General features: G+C 36.7%; 2 protein-coding genes across 2 annotated transcripts; both read right to left on the bottom strand.

The window, feature by feature from the left end:
• Positions 1 to 3569: 3569 nt before the first annotated feature.
• Positions 3570 to 4640, bottom strand: LOC129987678 (uncharacterized). Its single transcript, XM_056095632.1, has one exon. The coding sequence runs from the start codon at positions 4638 to 4640 to the stop codon at positions 3570 to 3572; it is 1071 nt and encodes a 356-aa protein (XP_055951607.1).
• An 8678-nt stretch (positions 4641 to 13318) lies between these two features.
• Positions 13319 to 14338, bottom strand: LOC129987677 (uncharacterized). Its single transcript, XM_056095631.1, has one exon. The coding sequence runs from the start codon at positions 14336 to 14338 to the stop codon at positions 13319 to 13321; it is 1020 nt and encodes a 339-aa protein (XP_055951606.1).
• Positions 14339 to 21956: the final 7618 nt, after the last annotated feature.

The raw sequence follows: 21956 nt of genomic DNA, 5'->3' as shown, positions 1-21956 counted from the left end.
GGTCGGAAAGAACTAGCTGCATTGTGCCTACTGTCGGTCAAAATTAAAGGAAAATGGTCGCTATTATAAAGGTCATTGTCAACAGTTAAACTGAAAAAAGGCAATAAAGACGGAGAGCAAATAGCGAGATCAACAGAATGAAAAGTTCTTGTTGGTAAATGAAAATGCGTTTTTTCGTCAGAATTTAAAATGCATAAATTATGATCTGCAAGAAATTGTTCGATTTGCTTACCACGCGAATTTGATTCAGAGCTTCCCCAAAAAGCACTATGACCATTAAAATCTCCCAAAATAATAAATGGAGGAGGTAATTGGCAAAACAAGTTATTTAGGTCCGTTTGACTGATTTGTTGTTTAGGTGGTAAATAGAGGCTACAGACAGTTATTAAATTTTTCATCTGAATTCGTACAGCTACAGCTTGCAAATTAGTGTTCAGATTTACTTGCATTGATGGAATATCCGTTGCGACAAGAATTGCTACGCCCCCAGAAAATCGGTTTTGAATATTGTGCTTGCTGAAATTTTTGTAGTGCCGTATGTTCTGCTTGTCAGTTTTAAGGTAGGTTTCCTGGAGTGCAATGCAGGCAGGATGGTATTTGTTTATAATGTCTCTCAATTCTGAAGATTTATTCATGTACCCTCGGCAGTTCCAAGAGACGAATGTAGACATAAAGATTAAAAAAGAGCGAGGAAAAAAAAGAGATTGCCTTCAGTAAATAGAAAAGATGAAGGTGAGAGAACATCAACCTTTAGGCTTTTTAAAAAATTTTGATTTAAAATAATGCGATGAAATATTAGTGGGATCAGAATCCACTCTGTCCTCATCCATATCACTTATGCTGTCATCAGATGGATGAATTTTAAAATGTTCTTCCTTTTCTTCAATTTTATTTGTTTCTTTTGCTTTCGGTGTCTTTTTTTCTTTCAGAATTTTTTCCTTCATTAAGAGTTTTTTCCGTTTTGGCTTTTTGAGAGAAGAGGAAGTTTCTTCCCAAGATTTTTTTATTTCCAGAAGGGCAAGGTAGTCAGTTTTTTTTATTGTTATGGTGTCAGGTTCTGCTGTGCGGATTGCAGGAGTATTTGTTTCAATATTTATTAGTGGTTGGTTTTGTGAATTGCGTGGTTCTGAAGTTGGAACGGCTGAACTTAATGCTGATGAATATGAAAAATTTGGTTTCGGTGTTCTTTCGCTTACTATTTTGCGTGCTTCTGTAAATGAAATACCTTTTGTTATTTTGATGGTTTGAATTTCTTTCTCTTGTTTGTAGCGTGGGCAGGAGCGGAAGTAAGATGGGTGATCGCCTTGACAGTTATAACATTTTGGTGTGGTGGATGTACAGTTTTTACTATTGTGATCTGGGAGGGAGCATCGAGCGCAAATTTCTTTATCTCCCCTGCAAGCTGTAATTGAATGACCGAATTTTTGACATTTAAAGCAGCGGAGTGGTTCTGGAATATATGGTTTAACTGGGCAATTGATATAAGCTATTTTTACAGATTTCGGTAGAACTGGAGTATTGAATGTTAGAATTAAATGTTTAGTAGGAAGATTTTGATTATTTTTTTTTATTGTAATCCTGCGAACTGCTATTACTTTTTGATCTTTTAGATTTTCTAACAGGTCCTCTTCAAGATCTCTCTGAAATTCTTTTTCGGATACGACACCTCTGGAATAGTTAAGGAAACGGTGGGCAGAAACAGTGACTTCTATGTCCCCCATATTTTTTAACTTGGTAATATTTTGAGACTGCTGGATGTTTTTTACTTCAATAAGTAGGCTTCCATTGTTTAACTTTTTTATATTTTGAACTTCTCCGACAACGCCAAGTACAGATTTATGTATCAAAATTGGTGATACGAATTTTAAAGAAGACTTTTCAGAACTGATAACAAAAAATTTTAAGAAAGCATTTCCGTGTTGAATAACATTAGTACCCATACGACATTGATTTAAATTCGGGCCCGACGGCATCGCCCACCACGGAGCCCAACAAGGGATGGCAGCCACCGGCTCTGGCCATCTCCAGCCTCGGCACTTGCCATAATGCTAGCCGGAACCTATACGCTAGGAGTCACCCCCGGGGACAGTGACCACCCTTAACGCCAAGCCCAAGGAGTGACCCCTTCGCTTGATCCCCTTGAGCAGCCCAGTCATGTGCCTAGGATACCGGCCGATTGATACACCGGGGACCACAGTGCACCACCCGTCTTTCTAATGGGTCGCCACGCACGGCCAACACGTGGGGTTTTTGGCTGTCCATGAGAAGCAAGAAGCAAACAGAGCGGCGACTGCTTCTCATGGAGAGCTCCCTCGCTTGCCTTCGAGGGAAAGAAAAAATACAGCAAAAAGCAGAAGGCGTAGAGGAGTGCGAACAGAAAGGGAGTAAAGATCCCTGGGTACCTCGGGATTGGGACACCTGTACTCACCTAAAGAAGGTGAGCCCCTGAGGGGCCAGAACAGGAATAGAAAACTCTTTGTAAATACCATTAGCTGCTTTAACCTTCTTCCAGAGTAGTTTCGAAGAAGTAAAGGCTGTGATGGAAGAGATGAAATGAATCCAAGATTCTCTCTGGGTTTTTCTACGGATACGACGAGCATTAGCTCTAGCACGTTTAAAAGCAATTAAGTTATCTGTTGTGGGATATCTTCTGAAGATATTCCACCGCTTTTTTTGTTCGCGGTGACTGTCGCGGCAAGCTTCATTCCACCATGGTCTCGGGAATTTCCTCGGACGTGGGGAGCTTTTGGGAATGGAATTGTTCGCAGCATCAATTAAGCAGTCAACTACATTTTGTACTGCCTCTGCAATATCAGTCGTTTTGACCATATCTTCCGAAATTCTTGCCAGGTGCATGAAAGCAGTCCAGTCTGCCCGCTTGAATAGGAAACGTGGGGGACAAGAAGTCGCTCCACCTCTATCAGCATAGGAGACCATTAAGGGGAAGTGATCACTATCATAGAGATCACTCCCAACCGTAAAATTGAGTAACGGAAAGAGGTCGGGAGAGCAAATAGCCAGATCTAGACTGTGAAATGTACGTGTGGGTTCTTGGAAATAGGTTTTCTCGTCATTATTGAGCAGACAGAGAGAGTTATCAGTGATAAACTGTTCAATCTGTCGCCCACGAGAATTTGTGCTTTCCGAACCCCACAAAGTACTATGAGCATTAAAATCGCCAAGAAGCAAGAAAGGTTTGGGTAATTGGTCCACTAAACTATTAAGTTCATGTTGATTGATGACAGCATGTGGTGGCAAATATATACTACAAACTGTGACAAGGGTTCGTAAATGGACTTGAACAGCCACAGCTTGTAGAGAGGTGTGTAAATTTAAATGAGAGCTCGGGTACAGGTTGGACGTTAAGATGCAAACACCACCGGAAGTATTATTTCCAGTATTAGCATCTTTCCGAGCACAGTTGTAACCACGGATTTTCACAGCAATGTCATGTTTCAGGAATGTTTCCTGAAAAGCAAAACAAGCAGGATGGAGCTGATTAATAATATGCTTAATGTCAACAACTTTGGACCGAAGACCACGACAGTTCCAAGAAATGAAAGTGCCCATTAAGTAACTGAAGAATTGAGTTTATTAAGGCTAGTGTTATGAAGAGTTGGCGAAACATCGCAACTCATTTGCAATTCATCCTCCTCGTCAGACGGATGGAGGGAAATGGAATCGGGACTTTTAGGTGAGCCAAAGTCCTTATGGACATTACCTTTCGTCGCAAGTCCCAAAGCGACAGAATTTTGTGTTGCAGATTTTTTCAACTTAGTTCTTAGTTCTTTTGGTGAAAGTCCCCGTTTTGACAGCTTTAGCTTTAATGCTCTTTGAGAATTGGAGTTTGATTTCGATTTCGATCGGACTGGTTTGCTAGTTTCTGGTGCACTGGATGGTGAATTTTCAATCTCAGAGTCGGAAGAGTTTTTGACAGTTGTAGTTTGGGAGTTATATTTCACACAGTTTGTGCATTGACAGTTTGCACAGAAGGGTGTTTTTACAACGGAAGCATAACTCACACCAGGTTTGGGTGTTTGAGCTAATACTTTTTTTCTTGCTTCAGGATACGAAATAGATTCTTTAAATTTAATGGAGGTTATTTGTTTTTCAATTTTCCAGCGTTCGCAGACTCGAGAAAACGACGCATGACAGCCTCCACAGTTCACGCATTTTTCGGGGGCGTTACACTGTTCACTATCGTGGTCTTTTCCTGCACAGCGGGCGCATGTTAGAGTCCCGCGGCAATTAATCTTCGAATGGCCGAATCGCTGGCATTTAAAACATCTCAAAGGGTATGGGATGTACTGTCGGACCGGTAGTTTAATATATCCAGCATATATGAATTCTGGGATTGTTGGTCTATGAAATGTAAGGATATAATGCTTTGTGGGAAGGAGTTGTTCATCCCGCCTAATGGAAATTTGGCGTACGTGAGTCACTCCTTGGGGTTTCAATTCCGCAGTGATTTCTTCAAGGGGGACATTGAACAATTCACCACATGTTATTACACCCTTGGAAAAATTTAGAGATGTGTGAGAGGCAGCGGTTACAGGGATGTGAGCTATAGCTTTCATTTTTATTACTTGCTGTGCTTGTTTTTTCGTAGAAACTTCGATCAGCAAGTCACCAGAACGCATTTTCCGTATTGCAGACACTTCGCCAATTGTTGCAGTGATTGCTTTCTGCACTAGAAAAGGTGATACAGAATTAAAATTTTCGTTTTTATCACTGATTCGTTTAAGTATAAAATAACGATCAAAAAGTGGAAGGTTGGTAGAAAGATTAGGTATTTTGCGATGCCCACTGAAGGGAGATTTCCGGGAGGAGCCCATGCGATATTGATAAAATTTCAGGTCCGACGGCACCGCCCACCACGGAGCCCAACAAGGGAAGGCAGCCACCGGCTCTGGCCATTCCCAGCCTCGGCGCTTACCCTAGCGCTAGCCGAAACCTATACGCTCGGAGTTACCCCCGGGGACAGTGGCCACCCTTAACCCCAAGCCCAAGGAGTACCCCCTTCGCTTGATCCCTAGCAAACTAACCACTTAGGTGGCTAGTGACCAGCCGATTGATGTACAGGGGACCACAGTACACCACCCGTCTTTCAAATGGGTTGCCACGCACGGCCAACACGTGGGGTTTTGGCTGTCCATGAGAAGCAAGAAGCAAACAGAGCGGCGACAGCTTCTCATGGCGAGCTCCCTCGCTTGCCGTTGAGGGAAGGAAAAACACAGCAGATAGCAGAAGGCGTAGGGGAGTGGAAACGTAAAGGGAGTAAAGATCCCTGGGTACCTCGGGATTGGGACACCCGTACTCACCTATAGTAGGTGAGCCCCTGAGGGGGATATTTTTGTGGGGATATATTAAGTCTAGAACCGTTTATGATGAAGACGAAGAAAACAAATGATTGCGATAATTATTAAAAGAAGGACATTGCATTAAATGTGTAAAAAAGAAAATCTACACGGCATGCCTGGCATATCGCTGCTTCATCTCAAACAACAAATGTTTATCAGTAAGACGGGTGTGCCCTTTGCTAAGACGAGTGAGTTTGATTTTAATTTTGTGGATATTGAAATAATGCATTTCTTCAATACTGTTTACAGCTGTAAAATAAGCTCTACAGCATCCAAAGTCAATGAAAATAGTAGTTGCATGATTATATCTTAAAAATGTGAAATAATTCGAGTTAAATTAAAATCAGAAATTTTGATAATTATAAGAATAATTATTGCAAGAATCTCTTAACCAGATAAAAAAAAATGAAATTACTTTAATCAGTTTGCCTTAGATTGACTTTTTGTACCTTCCAAAAATTAATAAAAACATACGTTCAAATAAATATTTTTTTTTAACCCGAGATCTCTTTCACAAAATTTTCCACGATTAATACCGGATGATTTTATCGATAAGGTTAGATCTTAATAACTTAAGCCGTTTCATTAATATCAATGTAAAAAATTAAAAAGTGCAATCTGACAATTTACTGAAAAAAAATGTTGCATATTCTCTTTCTAGTATAAATTAATTTTAATTGGATGAATTCTCCCCGAATAAGAAAATAACAGGCAAATAAAAAGTGAATGATTACACTGGAAAGAAAACACTTGAACTACACGCACACGCACAAAAAAAATTACTTTATCATTCTTTGTGCTGCTGTGTGCTGTCCTGCGTTCTTCTTGGCTGTATATTTGTCCTCTTTGTGTTAGTGTCTTCGTGTTTAATAAAAGACTTTGTCGTTCGTTATTGAGGCTTGCTGATTGTTTACACATCATATACCCTATTGCGGATTTGATGTTCTTTAATTACTACTGATCAACAAAAAAGAATCCACATACCTTTCTACTGAACAAAGTTCGAACCAAAGTGTCCGGGATAGAGCTTCCCTACACTAAAAATATCCAATAACTTCTCTACTGACCACAAGACAAAAGTAGTGAGGACGTTTTCTTTAAGATTTTAACATTTTTAATGCATATTATTAAAATACAAGCACTCCTTTAGGAATTCAAACCGACAACTAGTTAATTCAAAAAAAAAAACCCCAATATAATAATGATCCCTTCTGGCGCCACCAGACCGGAAATGAACAGATGCATCATATAGAAAAAATAAAAGCAAATAAAAAAAAAGGAATTACAGGAAACTACAAAAAAATCAAGTTTATTCGTTTCCTGTTGCAACACACCCACTACAATCGAACTCGGTGAATTTACGGACTCAGTAGAATTGAGCCGGCGTCCTGGCATAGGGGTAGAGCGTCTTCCCCGTGACCTGGGCGGCCTGGGTTCGAGTTCCGGTTCGGGCATGGTTGTTCTTCCTGTTCTATCTGTGAGAGGTGTGAATGTGCCCCCCTGTAAAAAGGGGTTGTGCAAGCGAATGTGATGCGTGAGTAGCTAAGACGTACTCTTGGCCCTAGTTGGCGCTACTAAAACAAGAGACGTTCCCTTGGCTTAAAATCACCGACTTCGTCAGCGAGCTTCTCCATGGCAAGTGCCATTATAAAGAACAACAACAACAGTAGAATTGAAGTTCCGTAAAAATATATAATAAACAGAAATTCTAATTATATACAGAATTACATTCTATGAATGAGAAAACACTGAAAATCAAAAATATTACATCGCTTTCACAACAATTGTGTAGTCTTACACAGCTAAGGCAGTTTATATTTTACACTTAAAAAACTTGCACGCATACTTAGTTAGAATTGTTTTTCATTTGATAGATTCGATGGCAGAGATCTTCTCAAAAACAGTACTTTAAATAGCTCAGAATTTAGTTTGATTAGATTTTTGTATGACGTAAAAGCTAAAATGTTGACCATGCTGCGCCAAACAGGAAGATAAAATCATAGCAATATGAGTTGGTTGTTTATTTTGGTTTTTCTGGCGCAAAAGTCATGTTTAGTTATTTCTGCGCCAAGCAAATGGTAAGGAAGCAAGGCAGAAAATAAAATCGCATGTTAAAATATAAAAGAGAAAAGTATCAACATAAAAATGCAAAACATTAATATGGACGTATGTTAATACATTTAAATGAAACACTGATGGAACATAGCAATACGCGAGTATAAATATTTAATAAGAATATTATTAACTTAATGGTTATGACCGAAATTTATATTAAAAACTAACATTATCCAAAAATATCAAATAAAAAAAATCAAATGATTTTACTTACTAAATCCTCTATTTTTTATTAATTTAAATAAACCTGAAGCGTGATAATGACTATACTATTATTGTTAATTTTAAAAAATTTATTCTCTCTTGCTCTGCATATATTCTTCTCTGCTTAGTTTGTAAAATAATATTTTTTCAATATGTTAACATCTCTCTTTTCTTCTTTACAAATGTACTGGCATATTCTATAAATTATTGGAACATAATTTTCAGATTAATATAATGTGTACGAAATTAATAATTTTACATGACTGGTTCTACCTCTCTTCACTCTCTCCAAGAGTTTTTCCAAAATAAACAAAAAGTGCTTAAAATCAAATATAATACACAAGTTTTTACTCAAGTGTAATCCTCAAGAAAGGTGAACAGTGAATTGACCTATTTACATGTGCGAAAATTACTTCCGTTTCTTTCTCGTTTAAATTAGAATGTATAAAGTAAGAATATATAAAGATATATTTAGAATATGCTTTAAAGAGAACGATCCATGAGACATTAAAATATTTTCGAACTACTTTTAAAATAAAAGTGAAATGCACATAATTTGTTTTGTGGTTCAATGAAAGGAAAGAGATAAGGTTATTATTTCAACAGTCTATAAATACTTGATACAATATTTTTATTGATCATCTTTTTAATATTTTATTTCTCTTAAATAGAAAGTGAACTAACATTTTCTTTTCTTATTTTTCATTTCTTTTATCTCTATCCTTTTAAATTCTCTCTCTTATTGGATAATCGTTTTAATATTTCAAATTTTAGAAGAAATTCATTCCCTTCTTTCTCTTATTACCTTTTCTAAGTGACTTAAAATCCATTATCAACAGAGCAAGGTCTTGTAATTTGAAAGATGTGGGCTTTAACACGAAAACTACATTAAGGAATGATGAATTACCGATTTATTTAGCGACGGCTGTTATTCAGAAAAGAACTAAAATGAAGCGTATTTTCATTGTTCGATGAGTTTTTCCCAGCCGGAACTAATTAACCCAGATTAATAGTAAAACAATGTCCAAAATTGCTATTGTTATGAATGTTATATTTAAATAAATATAATAAGTAAGCTTTTTTAGCTTTATATTAATTACAACTCAATGTTCTTCACTGCAAAATAAGAAAGTAGCATATTTCAAAGGAGAATAAACGATATGTAACATTCCTATTAATAAATTAATAAATGGAGATAAAAAGGGGAATTGAGAGTTTCGGTTATTGACGCAGACTAACTGCTCCAAACATAGGTTATTTGTACACGCCCAAGGTAATATGCAAAATTGAAAATCTAAAACAACTGACAAATATCAGTAAAAGCAACAAAATCTTAAGAAATCCAAGAAAAATTTTGAAAGAATTAGCAAATATTGTTTCAAAGCATGAAAATAAGGCAATCGAGAATTGTTGGTTTTGTTTTGTTTTTAATTTGTTGGTGCAAGACCCATCCTTGGCTACACAAAGTACGAGAAATTAAATATATTGTCTTAACATTTTTATGGAAAATTTTCGATTCAAATTCAATTGCTCTACCACTTTCAATCAGAAGTAAAAGATTAAAAGTAGCTAAGATCTAAATTCATGATAAAAGATCATTATCGGAAATAAAAGAGAATTTTTTTAAAACAATTACAAGTATTGGTTGTATCTGGTATTTTTTTCAACCTATGTGTGAAACAATATCAATTTCAAGATGAAACTTATACTAAGATAAATGACATTAGTATTTAATTTTTTTCATAGATACTGTTATGATAATATGTCCTTATATTTATACTTTTTATACATATTAAATTTAATATTTTATTTAAAAAATCAATGCGTGAATACATAAAAATAGTTTCCCTGACAAAAGGCTTGCATGGATTGTGGGCTGACGGTTTCATGATCCTTGAAACGTTGACGAATAATGAATTGCTTTTAATCTTTTAAAAATATTTAAAAGCTTTAAATATTTTAAATGAATTTGAGAAATTTATTGTGTTTGTGTTTTTAAATGTGTGAACGTTCAATTCCATGTCAAAAACTATCCTTGGATCACTTTAGGCAGAAATACTGCGAATATTTCTCTAAAAAAATTATTTACTATCAGTTATTCCCCGTTTGGTTGGTATCATTTCCTGTCTTTACTTTGTGATTGGTCCTATATTTTCAAGTATTTGCCCCTGGAAGATCATAAAATCATTTGTTTTTTTCGCCGAATGGATTTCTACGATATGAAATATTTATAAGTAAGTTTTTATTATTTTGGGCAGGCATGTACACGACACATTTTGCATTTTATTAACCCACTGGCCGAAAAGGCCTTACACCAAATCAAGTAAAAGGGTATGTGTAGGTGCTAAATAACGAAATATTATGATTGATGTGTAATCGCTATTAATCCATAATATCGGAACTCAAATTTATGGTAAGTAAGAAGTTATGATGATTATTTCCAAATAAAGCTAAAAACGTCTAGGCATATTTATATAATATATTAATATAATTTGCATAATATGTAATATATTATGAGATGCAATAAAACCTAATATTATGATTACATCTTACGATATTTCTCTTAATTTTGTGAATCAAGGATAATTACAAACTTCCAGGTATGAATACCTGGAATATTTTCTAGGAAAATGAGAATATTTGAATCAAGGAAACAAATGTATTCAAACCCCGATGGCCATACACCATGGAGTCCAACAAGGGAAGGAAGCCACTGGCTCTATACATTCGAGCCTTGGTGCTTACAGTGCTAGCCGAGACCTATACGCTCATAATCACCTCCAGGAATACTGACACATTCCTATCATGGCACGATATTTTACGATATCTTTTTGATGTTTATCAGCAAATCGTAATAGAAAATGAGTGTAGAGGTGGTCTTGCTGTAGAATAAGACGGTTATCTTGAAATACTCCATATGAATGTGATCAAGCATGATTTAATCATGTACCCGCCTTCTCAATAGAATATGATAATAAACTATATGTTGGCAGTCTTAGTGATTCTGTAAATGATGGAGAACTCGCATATACACTAGAAAGTAGTCTCAATACAATGTTCAACATTAATCAACATAAAACTGGTGTATTAATAGCAGAAGGATATTCATATGGAGTTACACGTAGTACTGATAAATACTACTTCACCGACTCTCATTCCTGTGGTGCTGTAGGTGTTAAAGTAAGAGTACCAAACGGAAAAGCATGCATAATAGAATGTGATACATTTTATGAACTTCTGCGAGTATGCAAAAGAGCAACAGGATCGAAAAATGTCGAATACATCGTGAACTATATAAACGTCCAGGTGAAAGATAACATCATTCGTAATTATGAAATAGATCAAGAAGCAGCGACTCAAGAGATTGTAAGATTGGAATCATCACAAGCGGAAACAGTACCACTAAATCAAACATCAGTGATGGTTCCAATTGTTTGCGCAGAGTCAAATGTTGAAGATGAGATTGAAATATGTGATAATGGCAATGAGATAAGACGTAAAACAAAGGACAATATAGTAAATTAGGCACACGGATTGAAGGCAGAAGAATATTCATGGTATTTCCTCTTCCCATATGACAAAAATAGATTAAGAGAGCACCGTGATGTCACAATAACACCGTTGGATTACTTCCAATACAGAATGACGTTCCTTCCCCATATCACATATTTGAGGAAGACATGTCTCAAGTCTCTAAATATTTTAAGAGTTCTCTCAAACACTGCTTGGGGCGCTGATCGCACTTGCTTACTACGTGTATATAGAAGCGTCATACGTTCAAAACTGGATTATGGGTGCATCGTTTACGGATTCACGCGACTTTCATACCTTTCACGGCTTAATTATATTCACCATCAGGCTTTAAGACTATGCTCAGGCTCTTTCCGCACCTCTCCAGTAATGAGTTTGTATGTGGAAAATTTTGAGCCATCTTTGACTCGCAGAACACACATGCTATCCTTTTGTTATTACTTTCGAGTTTTATCAACCGAAAATAACCCTTTGAGGAAAATATTTTTGGATCACAGCACAGACAGGCTATTCAATAACCGGTCTTCATGTATACCTCCTTTGGGACTACGAATTCGCCAATTACTTCCAGATGGATTTCAGACTCTTGATGTCAGCAATAGTGATTCATTTGTAAACCCCCCTTGGATCTGCAATAACATCACCTATCTGAATCCTTTTAAGAATCTATACAAAGCAGAGATATGTAGCTCTATTTTCAAATCTATTTTCTTTTCCCACAGACAATTATTTCATGATTATCTACCCATTTATACAGATGGCTCTAAATCTGATGCAAATACTGGTTGCGCTTTTGTTTGTGAGAACGACATTATAAGTTATAAACTTCACGATTTCACCTCTGTTTTTACCTCTGAATTGACAGCATTGTATATATCACTAAAATATCTTTCTGAAAAAAGTCCAGTAAAAGCCATTATTTACTCTGACTCTTTGAGTGCTTTGGAATCCTTGAATGGTGGTAAGAATTCTCATAGTCTTACATGGGAAATCAAGCGTTTGCAATCCCATCTGCATAGGAGAGGTTTTACAATTTTATTTTCATGGATACCAGCGCATGTCGGCATAACGGGTAATGAACAGGCAGATACTGCAGCTAAATTTGCTACTACATATCGCCCTCAACCTCTTCATTACACTGATATAAAGAGCACAATACGTAAGTGGATGCTAAAGACTTGGCAAAATGACTGGAATCAAGAAGTAAATAACAAACTCTACGAAGTGAAACCGTATATTACGACATGGACTTCAACTTTCAACAGAAAATTTGATGTAATTTTAACTAGATTGCGTATTGGCCATTCACGTATCACACACAGACATTTACTATTCGGTGAATCTCCACCTGTGTGTGGTTCGTGCAATGTTCCACTGACTACACGTCATATTTTAATTGAATGTTCGGATTTTTATAGAGAGCGCATTAACTTTTTTAACTCCTCTGATTTTAACTTGTCTTTCCTTATAGGAGAAAGACCCCATAAAAATTTATTTCCGTTCTTAAAGAAAATTGGAATTTTTAATGAAATTTAAATTTACTATTATAGTACTTTTACCTACTGTTTTACCAGTTTTTTACATTGGATCTTAAGGAACTAAATAGAAACTCGACAAATGAACTGTGTTTTCGGTGCAGCATATCCTAGAAAAGGATCTTGCGCCAGAGAATTATCACATCCATCCAATACAGAATTCTGAGAAGTAACACACGATTTCAACGAAATGGCTACCACTTCTAAGCTCTCTCCATGTTCGAATACTGTCGTGTACTCGCCTATGGTACACGGGTTCTTTTACTGTGATTGAAAAAAACTACTCTTCTTGAAAAAATAAACTATAACATTTATTTCTACGACAAGACAAGTTATTCTATATACATATTAAATTTAAATGATTGCATTTCCGAAAGAAAATAGTTCAGAATCTTTTCAGCTGCTGATCACAACGTTGTTTCGTTTTTCAAGTTTTTTTATTCCAAGCTGTTTTTCTTCAAAACTGAGTTGAGCTGTTACTCGCTTCGTCGAAGATCGCGGATTCATGCGACACTCCCACCTTTTGGGTTTTTCTTTTCAAGAAAACTCAAAATGTTCTTTAGTCCAAACAGTTCACAGGTCCAGTCGTTTGGGAGCTTGAATATTACGGCCGAAACGGGTTTTCATGATATTTAGATTTGGTAGAGACGTTTTGTCCGATTCTGGTAGCTTCTCAGGATGTTCAACATATTGCTGTTGTACTGTCTCTTCTTTCTCCTCTTCAATTTCAGATGCTCTCTTCTCTAGTAGATTCTCTACTGAAGGCGTTTGAACCTCAAGGGCGTAGAGACGCTGTACAGGTCTCAGAAATTCGCCGTTCTTCGTTTTTATTTTCACAAGACGAACTGAACCGTCCTTACCAGGGAATATTTCTGTTATTTTCCCCAGAGGCCAATTCAGACGTTTTTGATTGGTTACTTCGACAATAACCACTTCTCCCACCTTGAAATCGTGGGTTTTTATCATTTTCTTAGTTTGTTGCCTCAGTTGCCCCAAGTATTCCAGTCGGAATCGATTTCTGAGATCTTCTTGCAGTTTACACCAATACAGTCGCCGTTTGGGAAAATACTCACTAGATAGTTCCAAGTGGTCAAGATCTGGAATTCCATCATTCCTACGTTCTCTGAGGAATGAAGATGGTGTTATAGGCTCCAAATCATCGTGTTCAGAAGCGTAGGTAATGGGTCTTGAATTTACGATGTCTTCGCAATCGCATAGAATCGTATTCAATTCTTCGTAACTCAGGCATGCTCGACCTAGAACTTTCTTCAGAAGGTCTTTTACTAGGGCAATAAGGCGCTCCCACCATCCTCCCCACCATGGAGCTGAATGTGGTATAAATTTCGAAATAATTTCCTTCTTTTTCCCTTCTTCTACTTGTTGCCAATTAATACAATGAAATAGTCTACTTGTTCCAACAAAGTTTGTTCCATTATCCGAGTATATTACTGAAGATCGTCCACGTCGTGCAATAAAATGCCTCAACACTAGTATGAAATTTTCCGTTGACAGCGAGGAAAGAAGTTCAAGGTAGATCGTTAAGTTCTTTAAAGTCGAGACTCTAGCTCGAGACTGAACAAAGTTAACAAACATTTCATCACGAAACAGCACACTTAGAAAAATACAAGTATCATACGCTTCGGCAGTTACATCAAAAAAGACATGAAGACTGACAGTTTCTTCTTCACCTTAACTCAGTTTCATCCACCGAGGTATTTTGATCTCTGAAAGATCTGGCTGTAACCATCAGCCAGTTCCAAAATCGTTTTGATAGACCTTCTGGCAGGACATCATCCCATTTAAGTCCAAAATTCCAGTATTCTTGAAGCAAACTTTGGAATGATGGTTACAGTAGAAGATATATCCATAGGGTCAAATATACTCTGAGCCAAAGAAAGCAGACCTCTTTTAGTAAGAACAAGGTTTTCATCTTTCGGACAGTTTATGATGCAAGACAGTGCATCTTGTTTTAGGTTCCAGTTTAGGCCCAATAAGGGTACAGTTTGGTGTTTGTTGGGTTGATCGATAATTTCAAGTGACGCATTTGATCGCCAGCCTCGTAGATTGAATTTTCCTAAAGACATCAACGCTTGCGATTCAACTATAAATTTATCTGCTTCATCTATATTCTTCAAAATTTCAGCAGTATTCAAGAGCTCTTCAGGGGCATTTTCCAGATAGTAATTCAAAGTTGCCGCTAAAAGGAATGGACTGCAGGTGACACCAAACACAACTCTACGATGTCTATAGATTTTCATTCCCTTGTCTTTCGTTTCCCATAAAAATCGAAGATAATCCTTGTACCTCTCTCTGATTCCGATCTGAAGAAATGCCTTCTCAATGTCTGACGTTATTCCAACAGGAAATTTCCGGAAACGATTCAGTAGGGAAGGAACAAGTTCAATTAAATTAGGACCGCTTTCTAAGCAGGCATTCAGTGAGAGTGTACGCTTTATATGTGCGGATGCATCGAAAACTGGCCTCCCTTTCGTAGTAATGATGTTTTCTTTAAAAACAGGCCTGTGCGGAAGATAGTATGCATTTAACTCTTTTTTCTTATCTTCAATTTCTTCAATGACACCATCAGCAATTCATTTTTTAAAGACATCTGCATATACTCCAACCTTCTCGGATTCTACAAGTTTTTTATAAACAGAAGAAAGTCGTTTCTCGGCCATTTGTCTGTTGTCAGGGAGCCGGGATGATTCTAACACCCAAGGTAAGGCGACTTCGTACCTCCCTTCCTCATTAATCGTCAGAGTGTTTCGAAAATAATCTAAAGTACTTTGATGCATTTCAGTCTTCTTTTTAGATTCAGCAGGATCAGTAATTCCAATAGCTTCTAACTTCCATAAGTCACTTATATTACAATCTTTTATAAGTAAATTTGTCACTGTCATGCTTATAGAGTCTGAACTGCTTGGTGCTCTTTCCATAAGTGTCCAACCAAGCAAAGTCTCAATGACAGTTAATCCACAAGTTAAACTGAGGATTTTTCCAGTCATCAATTTTCCTGCTATGTCAGCACCAATAAGCAAATGGATTGTGGATGAAGAACAAGATGCTAAACATTCTGGAACTGTTAGATGAATTTTATTATCCTCTAATTCCTTTGACCAGAATCCGGTTGGGACCTGACAAATTTCGGAACAGATTCTCTTGATCAAATGCGTTAAAAGTGCAATGATAACTTTTGTTAAAATCTCTTCCAAAAATCTTGTATTCTGAATGTTTCTGGAGATTTTGCATCCCTCCAAACAAAGTATGAATAAGAGTTGGTTCTTTTAATGCAGGATACTTCATTTTCTTAGGAGATTCTTTCGTAATATAAGATTTCTGACTTCCAGTGTCTATGAGGGCCCTCACAGCAAACTCCTGTGTTTCTCCCCGAAGAACCACGACCAGGGTTTGTATAAACATACTTGTAGAACATGTGGGATTGGCCAATGTATTGAACTGTCCAAAATTGATTGAACTGTCCGTTGCTTTTTGAGAGTTAGAAGACTCAAGGTCTTTCTATCAGAGCACATCACAGCATGATGTCTTTGACCACAGCTCCCACAATTCACTTGGACCCTGCATAGCTTTGACACGTGACCGTTACTTAGACATCTGAAACAGCAACCTCTTTTCTTCAATCGTTTCATTTTCTCATTTAAATCCAAATTTCGAGCAGCATGACATTCTTTGGATTTTCATGATTGTTCTTGTCACAAATTACACAATTCAAAACAGATTTTTTGTTTCCTGAAAAAAGTCCCACAGCTGTCGGCAAGTCTCTTTTAATCTTGATATTTTTGTTATTTTCTTTCAAAGAGAAGCCTTCCATGGCAAGAGCTATCCTGTCCTCATTTTTAACTTCGTTCTTCAAAAATTTCATCAAACTTTCCAATCGAGATACTTTCGCGTCATCTTTTCCATCCATCCTCTATCATTTCTTCGCCAGGCTCTTAAAACTTCTTCACTTAAACAAGATTCAACCAGGGGAAACAACATGGCCGCCTACTTCTCTGTAGTAACGCCAAGAGTTTCTAATGATCTCAGCTGGGTTTCAAGACTGTCATAAACAGTTGATAATTTAACATGTTTCTCTTTAAGATTGAATGCAAGTGTCAATTTTAACAATTCTCTAACGTAATATTCAACCAACAAATCATTTCTGCCGAATCTAGATTTCAAACAATCAATCGCCTTGCAATAATTTCCGGAGATAGGGGCCAAACTTTCAACTAATTCCCTCTCTCTGGAATTCGGGATAGTTGCTTAGACTAAGTATTGAAACTTGTCGGTTTCATCGATATCGTTGTCTTCATCAATTTTTTCGAATTTTTCCCAAAACGACAGCCAATCTTTGATTTGACCTCCAAATTTCTTCATTTCCAAACGAGGCAGCTTGAATTTCCGCTTTTCACCACCAACTGAAGAAAATGTATAATCATTAACAGCGGGATTAGTTTTTCGATCTAATAATCTTTTTAAAATTGAGGGAATACTCATCTGCTGAACGAGATTCCTTTTCAATATCGTCCGTCTTCATTTATGTCTTCAGACATCAACAATAGATTCAAAATATCTTCATTTAATTGCAAAAGTTCATTGTTTTTCTCGCCAAGCAGCTGGAAGGTTGCCAAACAATCTAAATCTTCTGCAATGTTTACTTCCGTTTTCGCTGACTCATCTAAATGATTAAATAATCTAGTAAATGCAGATCTAACTGTTTTCCGTTTACGCTTTAAAGCTTCCATAATTTTTCTGAAACAGTTATTCCTCAAACTATCGACAAATTTATAATAATAATTAATTTATTGTCAAAATAATTCACTTGCCTTTCGAATCGTTGATTTCAAATCACAGTCCTGTCACGGACGCCATGTCGTGTACTCGTCTATGGTACAAGGGTTCTTCTACTGTGATTGAAAAAAAAAACTAATCCTTTAAAAAATAAACTATAATATTGATTTCTACGACAAGTTATTCTATATACATATTAAATTTAAATGACTGTATTTCCGAAAGAAAATAGTTCAGAATCTTTTCAGCTGCTGATCACAACGTTGTTCCGTTTTTCAAGTTTTTTTTTATTCCAAGTTGTTTTTCTTCGAAATGGAGTTGAGTTGTTACTCACTTCGTCGAAGATCGCGGATTCATGCGACAAATACATTCGTGTAAAATCAACTAGAACAGTGTGTGGACAAAAAATTGTAGGCGAACATGGAATGGTAGACGATATACTACATCTCTACCTAAAGAACTTAAGAGGATCAGCTGCATACTGGAAAACAGCGCATAATGAACTGATTGGATAAATAAGATACCTGGGACTACCTCATTACTTCCTAACATTCGGTTGTAATGATCTCAATCGGTTAGATATGAGCAAAGCACTACCTATACAAGATGGACGACCGAGTGAAGATACTAACGAATTGGATATCTATGCGACGCAACGTTTGGTGGAAACGTATCCAATAGTAGTGAGCCAACATTTAATGATTAGAGTCAATGCGCTGGTGACATTTATGGTGAATAACTATGAAGTGTTTGGTGGTCAAGTAGTGGACTACTGGTGGCGAACCTAATTCCAGAATCGTTGAAGTCCACATTGCATATGGTAGTGTGAATTAAAGATCACCCGTTATTAGACACACCTGAAGGACTACAGCATATCGATCATGTCTGTTAAAGTGAATTGACAGTACAAGATGCTGAATTACATGATCTAGTAAGAAAAGTGCAAATACATCGCCATTCCCATACTTGCGGAAAGAAAGGTCCGAATTCAAGATGTTGATTTGGATATCCACGAAATCCATATGCACAAACACATATGGTTGATCTTGATTCAAGAGATTTCATTGCAAATGGCGGAAGAGTATGCAATCTAAAGCGAACCAGTGAAGAGCTTTATGTCAATAATTTCAATCCAATGTTGTTAAAGTTATCGCAAACCAACATGGATTATTCAACCGTGCGGTTCAAATGAAACAATTGTTCACTACATTCCAAGGTATATATCAAAGTGAGAACCAGAAGGTGTCACCAATAGCATAGTGCAAGCCATTAGAGAAATGAGAAGCGAAGAGTCAAACATATCCGACAACTATTCCTAATTTGTATGCGCATATTGAAAGAACGGCAAATCTCTGTATGTGAATGCGCCTTCCGATTGTAACACCTCAACTTAAGAGAAGTTCACGTAAAGTTGTATTCCTGAATACAAGAAAGTCAGAAACGCGATATAGAATGATCAAGTTCAATGAAGTTGGTTAAGCAAAAGATTCGCTGTGAACACATTTGAGCGTTATGAAATTCGCCCCAATGGGTAAAGCGCATGGATACAATTCCAATACAATGAACTAGATGATGTTTTCAATGCTGTTAGAACCATGCTATCCAAGTAGAAGTGAAAACAATATTGATCAAGACGTTTACGAAGAAAGTCCAACAACAGAGCGAAGAAAATGGATTGCACTTCAAAATAATACGAAAATGGCAGTCAGAAGTAGAACAGGCATGTGTGATTGTTCCATATATCATAGCTGCAAATGATCCAGAGAATTAATATTGCAGCCTTCGCCTGCAATATGTGCCTTACCGTTCCCAAGAAGATTTATTAGATGGTTTCAATAGTCTACGGGAAACCTTTCAGGCATGAGAAGAGCTGTTAAGAGAGCAGAGCGAAATGATGGAAATATATAGAGAACGAGATCGATAATTAGAAATGGCGATTAATAGAGCACATGCATTTGAACTTCTGAACCGAGAGCCTGAGCCATTAGATCATGATGATATTGTGGAGATCCCTGAAGAAGAACGAATGAATGAAGAGCAGTTTGAAAGAGCAAAGTAAGCAATGAATGTAGGACAACGAGAGATATTCGTTAATATAACACACTGTGTACAAGAACAACTGAATGGTAGTCAAGATCGCTTGAGGCTCTTCATCATAGACAAAGAAGGAACTGGAAAAACATTCCTATTCAAGCTTCTAAGGAATCATACAGATCAATTATATGCTAAAGGTAAGCCAGTTGTAAAGGTGTCTGCTTTAAACGGGTGTCGCAGCTCGGCTGGCAGGAGGACAAACATTACACATCACATTGATATTACCAGTTTAGAAAGATGGAAGAATAGCGCCAACGCAGAAGCTAACTGGAAATTATCTGAAAGTTATGCGTGAACAATGGAAAGTTATCGAGTTCTTCATTGATGAAATATCAATGGTGCCATATGAGATGCTATGCATGATAGAAAATAGATTGCAGCAGTTGAAGACAGGCAACGTGTTATTCGGTGGTATCAACTTGATAGTATTTGGTGATTTTATGCAATTACCACCAATCAGAGGATCTCAAGTCTTCAATCAACCACAGTACATGGCTTCAGCAATACATCTATGGCAACTGTGCACGTTAGTAGAGCTTCGAGACAATATGCGACATCAAGGTGAAAATACATTTGTTGAAGTATTAAATGCATTAAGAGTCGGAGAAATGAAACAGACATATGCGAGTGCTATTGAATAAAGTGTGCAATAATGATGATAGGAATGGCGAGTTCTCAATTGAAAAGGCACTACGTATGTGCCCGACCTACGACCACGTAACAAAATATAATGATTCAGTATTACAACACTTCCCAAGAAAGGAAATTGGAATATCGAGAATCAAAACACAAGACCAGTTGGTAGATGCTACACGCACACTTAATATCGAAACATTAGATACGAGTAAAATAATACCAACTGACATCAATAAAACTGTTTGTCTTCCTGCAGAATTAGAGACATTCGTCGGAGTTCAAGTGATGTTAAGATCAAATATTGATGTGAAGAAGGGTTTGGTTAATGGTGCGATTGGATTTATGACCAAAATTCATTGGCTGAATTTCCGCCGCTCGCAAATGTATGAACAAGTCATTCCATCCATAACTGTGAACGTTGGCAATAATGGCGTTCACAGAATCGAGCCAATATCAATGCAATTCCCCGCCAAACACAGCTACGGTACTGCTAAACGAAGAATGCTATAATTAATACTATCATGGGTATCAACAGTACATAAGATGCAAGGTAGAACAGTCGATTATTCAGTAATATATCTAGGATGAAAGCTCTTCGCAGCAGGTCAAGCATATGTCACTTTGAGTCGTGTGAGATAATTAGATGGACTATTAAAGGAAGAACTAGACTGCTAGAAATTCACTAGAAAGATTCATTGTAATAATGACGCATTACAAGAGATGGGTAAAATGAGAAATTACAGACCACCATCTACTTCATAAATTAGAAACGTAAACAAATAGAAAGCGAATAAATAGTAAAAAACCAAAATAATAGTCCAACACCATATACAGAAAGGAAAATGGACAATGGCAAGGAAGTTGGCTTTCTCTTTTGCCACTTAATATTGTGATTCTATCATATGTATATACATATTTATTTTAAGTGTAATTATTTAATATAAGTAACTAAAATAAAAAATTTCTTTGTTGACCTAAGCAGGAATTGATTTAATTTTTTTATATTATTTGTTTTCATTAAAAGCAGGCAATAAAAATGTCCATTTTAAATTTTAATTGATTTGACTTCGCCAACCATGCTCATTGTATTATGAATTAAAACAGGTGATATGCATATGAAATTGTCCTCTTCCGCATCGCTATAAAAAATCTGGTGTGCTCATCGTTCTCCTTTCCAGGAGGGTGACGGAGTACTCAGAATTAGATTCTAAGAGTGCTTTACGGCACATCCTACCATGGAGTCAAACAAGAGAAAGTAGTTCCTGGCTCTGGCAATTTGTAGTCTCGGTATTTACTTTAGGATGCAGAGTTATTGAAACTACAGGTCTGAGCCACAAGCAGCGATGTCTCATTCCAAAGAAATGTGCCACCAGCCGATTAACAGGCATGGGTTGAATTCTCAAGAAACACAGGATAGTCTTTAGATAGCATTTTGCTCTTAATGGGCTGCCCTGAATGGTTAACACAAGTGTTTATTATAAAACATAAGAAAAACAAATTCAACTCAAATGGAAAAAAAAAATCTAAACTCAAATATTAATGAAAGTTAAAAAAAGCCTATTTAGGGCAACCCAGGTACGCAATTACCATACACACACATATATATATATATATATCCGCGGAACTCGACATCCGTAAGGAATAACAAAAGTTTCTTGAATAATTCGAAACTGACATACGCGTACAGACT

Source organism: Argiope bruennichi, chromosome 10 (genome assembly GCF_947563725.1).
Source record: "Argiope bruennichi chromosome 10, qqArgBrue1.1, whole genome shotgun sequence".
In the NCBI taxonomy this organism is placed as follows: domain Eukaryota; kingdom Metazoa; phylum Arthropoda; class Arachnida; order Araneae; family Araneidae; genus Argiope; species Argiope bruennichi.
This window is presented reverse-complemented; position numbering and strand designations above follow the sequence as displayed.